Here is an 11530-nt window from a genome sequence, read left to right on the forward strand (position 1 = left end):
GACCAATGCATTCTTTGTAATGGAAGGCCCTATGGATGGGCGCGCAAAGGAATGTTTGAAGGAGACAATCCATGTCTGAGAGTTCTTTCATGTATCCTCCTTCCACGATGAGGCCCATCATATAAGCAGTTTGACCTATTGAAACATTACCTCAGATCAACTACTATGGTCCCACGTAAAAATACTAGTAAGTCGAGATGTATTGTAGCAAACCCTTTCTCATATGGACCTTTTCACTACTGCTTCTCCCCCTTTCTCCCATGTTTTGCAAACCACCTCTCTCTGTGCATTGCATCCCCATTTCCCACTAATGTACATGAACAGCTTGTTGATGGGCTTAGTGAGAAGTCACCACCAATCAGTGCATCTCTCTCTCTCTCTCTCTCTCTCTCTCTCTCTCTCTCTGTAGCTTTCCCACCACATTTTCAGTTGTTCATTCTTATCTGAACACTAGTCTTTCTTAAGATGTTCTTCTTGTGGTTATGCACATATTCTGTGGTTTTTTCCATAGATACATGGGCAATAGTATTGATCATGTAAGTATAAAGAAAACCCCAAAAACTACTCTCTTCCTACTAGAAAATTGGATGACTTGGTGGCCATAAAAATCTCAAGAGAAAAGTGATTATTAGAAAGATTTTTTTTTGAAGGATTCATTAGAAAGATTTTTCTTGACTATGTTACGAAGACACTCCAGTTGAACTTGGTTATCTGCATTGAACTGCATTCTAATGCTCTTGTTGCACTTTTAGATACTGATGTGAACTTTCTTTTGCTGCCGAGTAAATTCTATCGAGCTCTGTTTGCCAAAATTGTTGTGGGCAGAAAATTTGACCAAGCTATAACTTGAAAATTGATCATTGTTGGCCTATCACAAAAATTCATACATTGCCTTTTTGCTCAAAAGGTGTGGGCGAGCTTCCTTAGTCTGTTTAATGTGCCATGGGTGATGCCAGGATTAATTGGTGACCTCCTTTTGGCATGTCATGGTGTTGGGCTCGGGAAAGAAAGAAGTGTGAGCCGGAGATTGGGCTTTTTTTTTGGGGGGGGGGGGGGGTGGGGCGCGGAGGAAGGGGAGTGGTAGATGCTTTTGAAATGAGTACGGTCGTGTAGGTTTTCAGTAGGGCAAAGCTTTTTGTAGTGGAATGGCCTCTTGTATAAAGGCACTTGAGGAATGTAATTTTTCTTCTCTCTTTGGGTTGTAGTCTTTTCCTCTTACCTTACCACTTCTAACAAAATACTGTTTATCTTTCAAAAGAAGAAGAAGAAGCCAAGGGTTTCTTTTATTCTTACTATGAAATGCAGACCAGGTGGTGGCACACTAACAAAACATCATTCTTTCAATTTATTTTTTCAATGATTGTGATCTCTTTGTACTGCAGTCACTTTCACACAAAGGCATGAAGCCCGTCAGGTCTATGTGCGCAGCACAGCTCGAGTTTTTGAGATATATTATGCAACCGAACAGCAGAGCGGTAATGAGTACCTTTGTACTGTACGCTGTGGTGTTGCTGCAAGAGAAGGCGAGATACTTCATACAGGCAATGGTGGAGAAGCCATTGCTGAACTCCAGGATGGCAATGGTAAAGCCATGGAGCTTCCAAAAGAGATAACTCAGAGCAGCAGCAGTAGTAGTAACGACGAAGATGGTTGGGTAGAAGTGAAGGTCCCTGATTCTCCTCTCAATGGCACAACCAATCCCATGTCTAATAAAATTGATGGAAAAACTGACAGAAAAACTCAGGTATGCTTGCATTCTCTTCTCAGTCTAGCTAGAGGAAATGAGATATTTTTTTTTTGTAAATGCTGATGAAAGAAACCTTTCAGGATTACTACGAGGCAACCGCAGAGATTACTGATGCAAGTCCTTGCATCTCCATCATAATTCGGTTGCTCTCCCTTCAGGTCAAGGGATGCGTTTTCGTAGAAGAGATTTACATATTTGCCGACCCAGTTGAATCCACCGATTCAGACCATCAGGCGGGTCCTTCACAAAACTCTGCCGGAAGTAATTTACTCGCCATGCTTGTTCCTAGTCTTCTGCAATTATCTAAATCAAGGCAGGAAAGAATCCAAGATAGGCATGTTCATGATACTGGGGAAGCACGGAAATTACAAGATGGTGGGTTGAAAGCAACTGAATTGATCAGTCCAGAAATGGGGAGGGTGGTTCAGCAAGGAACACCTTCCAACACTGCAGATCCAAGGGTAATGACAATGAAAGAACTGAGTGGTGACACTGCAGAATGCGAGCAATTAGGATCTGGTAGGCAGATACCTGGCGCAGAGAACATACCCGAGTCCGAGTTTGTTTCTTCCATTGGAAAGAACAATCATTTAGATAGAATGTTGGATCAGCTTGATACCCGAATGGGAAGAATAGAGGCCTTCTGTGCAAGGTTTGAAGAAAACATGCTGAAGCCCCTTAGCTGCATGGCAATGAGGCTTGAGCAGCTGGAGCAGAAACTGGATGCACTCGCTCTGAGATCCCAACCCTCCACATCATTCTCCTGTTCAAGGTTTGCAGCTCCCGAATTTTCATTCGGTGATTCTGAATCCAACGATGCTTCAGAATCAATGCAGAAGGATCTCTCTGTCGAGAAACCATCTTCAATCAATGATAATGCTACTGCTTCAGTGACATTTGTGCCTGAGCTGCGCCCCTGTTTGATAGTTACTGCACCCGAGTTCTCAAACGATGATGACGATGGTGATAGAAACTGTGGTGACAGTTCAGAGTCTGTGACGAAAGACCATACTGCCCCTGAATTTTCAAAAGACGCTGATGGTGATGAGAAATGTGGGGAGACTTCAGAGTCTGTAATGAAGGATCACTGCATGAATAAGCCATCTTTATCCATCGATGATGCGTTGGCTTTGGCCCTTTCTGCATTCATATCGTCAGCTTCAACTCAACCTCCCAAACTTATCCCTACTTTGATTGTTAAGGCTCCTGAGTTTGCAAATGAAGATGATAGTAATGAGGAATTGCTTTCACCCTCTGCTGGGGTTTCATGTGAAGGATCTGAAAATCCCAGCATCAATTGCTGCAGGAGTGACGGAATAGATGGTTCCTGTTCAACTAAACACGTCTCCACTTCTCCTGTTAGGGTTTCATGCAAAGGATCTGAAAATCCCCGCATTGATTGCTGTGTGAACGATGGAATAGACGGTTTGGGTTCAACTAAATGTGTCTCCCCTTCTCAAGAGGGTGAGATATGCGAGCATCATATGAAATGGTTGAAAGACAGCCCTGCAAAGGCTTTGAGTTCTGCTAGATTCATATTTGAAGGAGCTGAGAATCCAAAAGATTCAGAGTCTACTCTCTGCAATTCTCAAGACAGCAATATACAAGAGCATCATCACATGAAGTGGGCCAACGACAGCCCAACAAAGACAGCTGCAAACGTCGATGTGACACAGAACCAGCTTCACATGGGAGGGGTTGAAGACAGCTGTGAAGATACCAGCAGGAACAGAATTTCTGCACAAGACTGGGATGACATACAACAGGCTGATGGTGGCAATGCGGAGACAACTGCTAATGGAGCTGTCTCATTCAAGGAAGGTACTGAAAGCACCCATCAGACCAACAGAAGCAGTGCTGATGCCGTGAAAGGAACCTCTCCAGGTCAGTTCTATGAGGAGCAGAACAATGACTGTGACAGAGATGCCACTAACAATGGAGATATCACCCGCAGCGGTTCCACCACAGGTGTCCAGCTTCAAAATGAAGGCCATGATGAAGCTGGTTTGGAGAATGAACTGACCCAGGCATCAAAACCTGCAGTGGATTTCAATCTTCCCATCTTGGATGTGAAGTTCACGTCACAGGAAAACTGCAGCAGCAGGTTGACCCTTGAATATCTTCTAGGCGACCTTCTGGAAAAGGAAATGCAGGATTCTGGTGTTGGGGATGCCTATGATGATGCCTATGCTACTACTGTCCAACAAAATCACATGGTCTCATTTGATGGATCTGGGTCGAAAGATCCTGCAGTAATCAATCAGTTTCTGGAGCTGGAGGATCTTTCAGTGGAAGATGTAGCTTCATGTACTAATGGTGAAGAGTTACAAGACCATTCAGCAATGGTGAACCAAGAACCATTCTCCGGCCTCATATGAGCTGCCTCAGATTGAAGCAAGGCAAGAGAAACACTTTCATTTCATACCATGACCTTATGCTAAAGGGATTGCTTTGTATTAAAAAAAAAAAATCAAAATCAAAATCAAAATCAAAATCAAAACTGTTTGTACAGGGGAAAACGATGCAACAGCCTGGTAGATGGTTATATATCTCAAGTTCTTTTCCAACTAAGTCTCACTCATCCATGATTTAGAAAAAAGATAAGTTCATCTGAACTTGTATTTATTCAACAAATAGCAACAGCTGAAAAAAGGGGTTGATCATTCACTTTTGCCATTTTGCTGGGCCGCAACAAAGTTGCGGATGACTTCCATGGCCAGCTGGTGAGCAGTCTTGTTCTGCAGCGTTGCAAGTTCATCCATGGCTTCGTATGTGTCTTTGTCAGCAAAAAGCTTTAGATTAAATCGTGCCGGTGCCTTTGCTATGCCTTCCCACTTCTCAACCGTCTCTTTCAGTTTGTCAAAGCCCTGCATAGGATAGGAAGAAACTTAATGTATGCTTACTCTGCCGGTATAGAACCGTTTGGATTTTCAATTAGTTGCCCCAGGAATGATATGTAGATGAAAATGGGGCAAAACGAAGCATTGAGACACTACTGATATAGAAATTTTGTTCTGTGGTAGTGTTCTTTTAAAAATGATTAGACATTCGCTAAATTTTAGATCCCAAAATCCATAAAATAATTCAAAAGTTGCAAGTATGGCTGGAAGAAATTCAGATGTTGTAAATAGCATGACCCAAATATAAATTTGGGTACTCACCATGCGGGTTGTGAAATTGCCGAATGATTCTCCCTGTTGGCGTTTGCGTCTCCAGTTGTAGAACAATGGCTCCAAAACCTTTTCTAGATCATGAATCTTCACCTTATTCATGAAGCATTTTGCTAGTGAGGTTTGGTTAGGCGTTCCCCCAAGCCAGACCTGTTTGAAACATGCAAAAGTACCCCATCATTCATCCTTCTAAAATAAGTCCTATTTTAAAGATCGGTAAGAGACATCCTGTAATGGATCTTTAGAAGGACATTTCTGTGTTCCTGCTTGTTTGGAATTTTTCCCCATTTTTGGGTGCAGACAGGACATGTCATGCTCAAATCACCATTCTGGCAACTACATGGTACCTATCCTTGTAAAAGAATATAACTTATCTATGATACATTTGTTTTTAGGGTTTCGACCAAAATCAGCATGTGAAATACCTGGTACATGTTGGGTCCATCGCCAACCAGTCCAAGCTCAGCCATATAAGGCCTGGCACAACCATTAGGGCATCCAGTTACCCTTATTACCACTGACTCATTGTACTTGAGGCCAACCTGTAACAACAAAACACCATTTTCAAGTTTCTGGGTGACCCCATGGAAAAACAGGTTTGATGCATATTTTCTGTTCATTTTTGAATTACACACACACACACACACACACACACACACACAAAAACGTGAGTATATAGCTTTATGGCTTGCCTTATCAAATACAGCTCGAACCCGCTTGAGAATGTCAGGAATTCCACGCTCAGCTTCTGCTATTGCCAGAGGGCATAACGGTAGTGCGGGACATGCCATTGCAGTTATATTGAGTGGATCCACATACCTAGGATTCTGTTCACATAAAAGCTAGTCAAGATCTGCTATGAATAAAAGACATTTGCAACAAGTAAACAAGTAACAGGAGCAGCAAACTCTCAAATTCTCACTCAAACTTGTAAAATTTTCATCAGAAATTCTGAAAGGAATGAATTTACAAAATCTTCATCTATCCATCCTCTATTCATTATCTTGATTAGTTTCATTCTCTTCATTTTGTTTAATTTTAGCCCTAGCATTAGATACTTAAATCTTTTCTGAAGTTGACAATTCAGTTCTAAGCAAAGTTGGACCTCATGCAGCCAACCTGAGTTGAAGAATTTTATGCTAATCTAGAGAGGCCCAACCTAGGTCAATCCTCACAAGTATAGCTGGGATGCTTTTAAAGTCTTGGGAACTCAGACTGACTTGTTCAGTCCTGACTGGAGTCATGACCCAGCTAAGTTGGGCCAAGTTCCCCTGTATTTCATTTCTCACAGTGTTGTACCGGACTGGTTCCAAATGAGTCTTGAGTCTTAAAACCTTGCTGGGGATTGAGTCTTACCAGAAGACCAGCCTGAGCAAGAGCTGTTGTGATGGGTCGCCTCGATGCACGGCGAATGTCACACAAGATAATGTTCTGGTTGGGTGTAAGGCGCACATTCAGGTTATACTTCTCGATTATCTCCCTTAACGTCTTCTTCATTGTCCCTCCAATGCGGCCATTATCAACATGGAGCCCACAAAACATTGCACCATTCCCCTGCAGGAGGATACATTAAATGATCAGAGAGCACAAACATGAACGAGAGGAAAAAAAAGAAAAGAAAAGAAAAGAAAAGAAAAGCATGCCACACCTAATATATCAATAAGAACCTAGGCAAGATAATGAAATAATCGAGATAATATAAATCTAGCTAATACATGTTAAATTCTATAGAAAACCAGATCTATAGATAAATCCTAAAGAGAGGAAGTAAGAAGCAGAACACATCGGTTACAAATCTGTGGGTATGGGTAGGGTAGAACATAACCTGATCATGCCAGCCCAGATAGCTCTTGAATTCCCACTCTGGTAACTCTCGGAAGGGCTCAAACTTCTTTCCATAATACTGCTCAGCAACAGTCCTGAACTTCTCAATTCCCCATTCATTGATCAAATACTTCATTCTGCTGTATTTCCGGTCATCCCGTCTCCCATTCTCTCGCTGTGTAACGACAATCGCTTTGACAGCAAACAATATATCCTCTTTCGGAACATAACCCAGTGGCTCACCCAGACGAGGGAAAGTGGTCTCAATCCTATGGGCTCTTCCCATACCACCTCCAACCTGCAATTCCATGATGGAATCAAGCATTGATAATGGTAAATAAATCAAATTAGATAAGCCAGAAAGCAGAGACAAGGCATACACAAAAATCATTTTTGTCTTACGTAAATGTTGAAACCTTGAGGTTCCCCTTCGGAATCAGAAACTACTACAACACCGATGTCATTTGTGAGAATATCTACTGAGTTGTCTGTAGGAACTGTCACTGCAATCTTGAACTTCCGAGGCAGGAACTGGGTGCCGTAAATGGGCTCCGGAGAGTCAGGAAAGTTCGTGCCATGGGAATTGTCATTTCGAGCCTTCACCACTTCTGGGGGCTCCACTGACATAACCTTCTCCCCGTCCACCCACAAATCATAATAAGCACCTGATTGTGGGGTCAGAAGTGCAGCAATGTTATCTGCAGTCTCCTGTGCAAACAAGTAATCTTTCTTCAAGAATGGTGCTGCGGGAGCGAGAACATTTCTGTTTAGGTCCCCACACGCACCGAGTGTCGATCCCATGCTTCTGATAATAGTGCTCATCACAGTCTTGAGGTCCTTCTTTAGAATCCCATGCAGCTGAAATGTTTGCCTGGTTGTCAAACGAAGTGTGCCGATTCCAAACTCGTCCGCAAGGTCATCCATGGCCAAGTAGAGCTTGTTTGGAACTTTACCACAAGGGTTTTTCGTCCGAAGCATAAACTGGTAAGATTTTCCCCCTGGACCGCGGTCATCTCTGTTAGCCTGTTGATAGCTTCCGTGAAACTTGATCAACTGTGTGGCAGCCTCGTTTATATTGGGGGCTTCTGTTTGCAGCTCCTCATTCAGAGGGTATCTCAAGAAATTACTCTGCTCCTTGAATATTTCAACCTTGCTGCGCTTAGGTTCCTTTGAAGTTTCCGGTTTTATAGGCTGCAGATGGAAACATAGGAATGCATTAACGTGTCTTCATTGGCAGAAACCACCTGCTTCCAGACCATATGAAAACGACACAGCATGTGTTTGTGCATGCCCAATAACGACCAGTCAGAAGAAATGCATGGAATGAATAGCACCCAACATGTGTATATGTACGCCTACTGTCCAACCCAGCCATTGATATGTTTATCTGCCAGTGAATTGCAAAAACCAAGCTAAAAACCATAACTGTTTAACTACGGCCTAGTACAAATATTACCCTAAACACCATTTGCATGCCATCAAATGGTGCCATTCACCTTGGACAGTTTGGAAGGAACGTTTAGGGGTTGTTTGGATGCCTGTAAATGGTTCAAGTGGTAAATGATTTAGAGGTGTAAATCATTTACAGCCTGTCCTGTTTGGCTGTAAGCTGTAAATGATTGCATGTGTTTGGATAGCCTGTAAATTGTTTGAGTCCTGTAAATGGAGAGCTAATCTTTGAAATATAGCCATTAGGCTGTAAATGCAGAGCCAGTAAATGAAATCGTAGCCTTTTCCCTGTAAATCAAATGGGGCTGAAAGTTGTAAATGATTTACAGGCCTTTTTCAGCATCCAAACACAGACCGTAAACCATTTACCTGTAAATCATTTACAGTTAGCCACATTTACAGGCATCCAAATGACCCCTTGGTGCCTTGTGGAGTGTGCCAACTATCCTATTCCCATAGCAGGCGACATTTGAATCACATATAAACATCTATGTTCTAAAACTCAACTCCACTGGGCCAAATTGACTCCAACTCAATCAGATTTCATGGAGACAGAACAGATTTTTTTATTTTTTTTATTAAAAAAAAAAAAAAACAAAACGATTTGGTCATAGATCGAGTCAAGACTCGTTAAAGACCCAATTGACTCAACATGACAAAGTAAAAAAATCTTGACAGAACACAATAAAACTGGACCAAGCTCAACTCGACTCACCAAAAATCAACAATAATATGACTTCAAACATTAGATATCAGTATATCATAGAGTCTTGGTGTTCAAGACTCGACAATGCTCTTCCAATTTACTTGTTTCAAGTCAAGTACGTTCACAAGTCTTAAACCTTGCTAATATTCAACAGCCTAGGCTGCTTGAGGTGTAGGATTACAATTCCCCTTGCAGACAAACATGTGTAAGATCCAGGTCATTCATCAGGCAGGCCCCGGCGTTCTTCTGCCGTGGCCCAAAAATCAGGCTACTCTGCATCAGTTGTGCCAGATGCGTACGTTGACTGTGGAACATTGGTAATTTTTTAAAAGTTCCACCCTTTCCATACACAAGTGTCCCACCTGGTGAGCAGCCTGTTTTTCGCCAGGCCACATGCATGGTGGGCCAGGCCAATGAACGGCTCAGTTTCCATCTCGAGAATCATATTTCTGGGATCAGCTATGATTGCTACTATCAGAGACCGAAAGTTCCGAATTTTCTACGGTAAAAAACCAAAATTGCTGAAAATATTGCAATCAGGAAGAAGAAAAAAGAAACAAGAAGAGTTTGAAAGAGGAATTCTGCAATCGAATCAACAAAAGTTAAAATCGAGAAGCGTAATGGAAAAGCAATGAGTATCGAAGCCTTCGAAGCTCGAAATAATCAAAGAAGATCTAACTCACCGTGGCGACAGCGCTTACGACGGAAGAGCTCGACGAACAGACCGGCGAGACAGCAACGTAACCGATCGAAGGAGCCGGGCCGGATGATCTCAGCCCTTGAAATCCTTGGATCTGGAGCTTCAGATCCTTCAAAATGGCCGTGTTCGCAGCTCCGATCGACGTCGCCATCTCCAGAAGAAACTCCTTATCCGAGTAGAGGAAAGAAAACCCCACAAAAGTTAGGGTTTTTTGGAGGAAAATGAGGAAAGTGAAAACCCTAGATATTTTCAGAAAACGACGGGTGGTTTGCGCGGCGAACCGTTTGCCGGAATCTGACTTCCGGCGAGTGGAGTCAGGGTTTTGCCTTTCTGGGTGCGGTAGCGAAGTGTAGAGATCGCGACGCTATTTAAATTGGGAGAGAGGTTGGATACTCTGGTAGAGTGTGATGGATGATACGCATACTCTTAAACTACTTAGAAATTGCATACGTGGCATACTCAGCAAGTTGAAATAATCTGTCTCAATGATACTTAGTTTAGATGTGTCATTGATTATTTGACTATTGGATCCGTGGACATTTATTGTACGGCTAAAAATTAAAAGTTTCCAATGGTCTTTTTTCAACGAACAAGTGTCCACAACTAATCTAATTTTTGGATGTTGGCTGACCGATAATGGGCTCCACAATTTAGTCGGTTTAGTTTGAGTTGATAAATGTCATGTGTAAAATTCCTGAGTGCTTGCGTATCAAGCGTCTTAGCCGGAGTATCAAACATCAGCTTCAGGGAATGTTTAATGCGGTGGAAGTTAGCTTTCGTTATTTTGTCGTGCTAAAATGCGCATGGCAGGGCCTGTGCGCACCACGCACTCGGCGTATTGCAGGTGGGGTGCATCTTTGATTCATTGAACCTGGCCACTATTGAGCGGGTTTTACAACGGCTAGGAGTTCGTTTTGCCTGTAGCCGCCCCAATGGGGCCCACATGCTGAGTTTTATAATGATCTGAACCGTCCATGTTGTGTAGTTTATGCTACAAACAACACAACCAGAGACCTGATTTGAATGACCATCATTCTTCGTAGATGGATTTAGAACAATGAAAGGAAATCTTCAACGGCTTGCATTCAACTCTGAAGATCAAAGGTTAGGATCATTACTGAAGCGCGAGGATCCAACAATATCTTATATATGCTAGGAACGAGAATATGGACTGTTCACTTGAAATCATCGGCCCATCTAATCACGTGGGCCCAAGTGGGTGAAACAAATGCTACCTCATGCGTCGCGACAGAGGCAAAACGAACTAATACCGTGGTCGCCACGAGCCAGCAAAAGGGTATCGTGTAAATTTAGATCAAGTAACAAAATGGCCCTTCAATTGCGTAAATTACCAAAATACCATTCTTAAAATCTAAATTTCCACGTGGAATATGAGCCGTGCGTAAGGTGAGACCCGTCTCAAATTTGAATAGGTTGGTCCCTTGATCAGGTGGGCCACTCTCTACAAACAAAAGGTCATGTCTATGCCATTGCCACCGCAATAGGCGATTTTCCAAACGCCCAATGGGTTGGAGTTGTGGCTAATCCTATCCATCAACTAGCTAATGGTTGTTAGAAAAAATGAGTCACATATACCGAAAAAAAAAAGAAGAAATGAAATAAATCTCAATTGTTTTGTTTCATTAGCATGAATCACCTAAAATTAGGTGTCCATTAATGGTTCAGAACATTTGAAAAATGTTTTTGACCGTTGATTATTGATTTCAACTATTTCTCGTTGTCGGATCAGAAGATTAGACCGTTAGATCTTCATGACCTGTCCATTTTCAGATTATTTTTGGCTTTTAAAACAATTAATCATTTTCAGAAATGGATGACTATATCGGATTAAAGATCCAACCATTCTCAGTTGCCTATACAACTCTGACTCATTTCAGATCCATCACACTTAGGCTTTTAGTAAACCAATCTCC

General features: G+C 42.3%; 2 protein-coding genes across 2 annotated transcripts in view; one reads left to right on the top strand and one right to left on the bottom strand.

The window, feature by feature from the left end:
- The window catches only part of LOC131222540 (uncharacterized), a 24886-nt gene extending 20572 nt beyond the window's left edge, over positions 1-4314 (top strand). The window contains exons 2-3 of the mRNA XM_058217655.1: positions 1383-1744; positions 1828-4314. Coding sequence (XP_058073638.1) covers positions 1383-1744; positions 1828-4125 — 2660 coding nt within the window. The 3' untranslated portion in view covers positions 4126-4314. The remainder of the gene's footprint in view (positions 1-1382; positions 1745-1827) is intronic.
- On the bottom strand, positions 4264-9944 carry LOC131222541 (sulfite reductase [ferredoxin], chloroplastic-like). The gene is made up of 8 exons (XM_058217656.1): positions 9580-9944; positions 7144-7932; positions 6743-7039; positions 6274-6471; positions 5610-5744; positions 5343-5459; positions 4909-5067; positions 4264-4614 (listed from the first exon to the last, which is right to left on the bottom strand). The coding sequence occupies exons 1-8, from the start codon at positions 9745-9747 to the stop codon at positions 4408-4410; spliced, it is 2070 nt and encodes a 689-aa protein (XP_058073639.1). The 5' UTR covers positions 9748-9944; the 3' UTR covers positions 4264-4407.
- Between the last annotated feature and the right edge of the window lie 1586 nt (positions 9945-11530).

Source organism: Magnolia sinica, chromosome 13, assembly GCF_029962835.1.
Source record: "Magnolia sinica isolate HGM2019 chromosome 13, MsV1, whole genome shotgun sequence".
Taxonomy (NCBI): domain Eukaryota; kingdom Viridiplantae; phylum Streptophyta; class Magnoliopsida; order Magnoliales; family Magnoliaceae; genus Magnolia; species Magnolia sinica.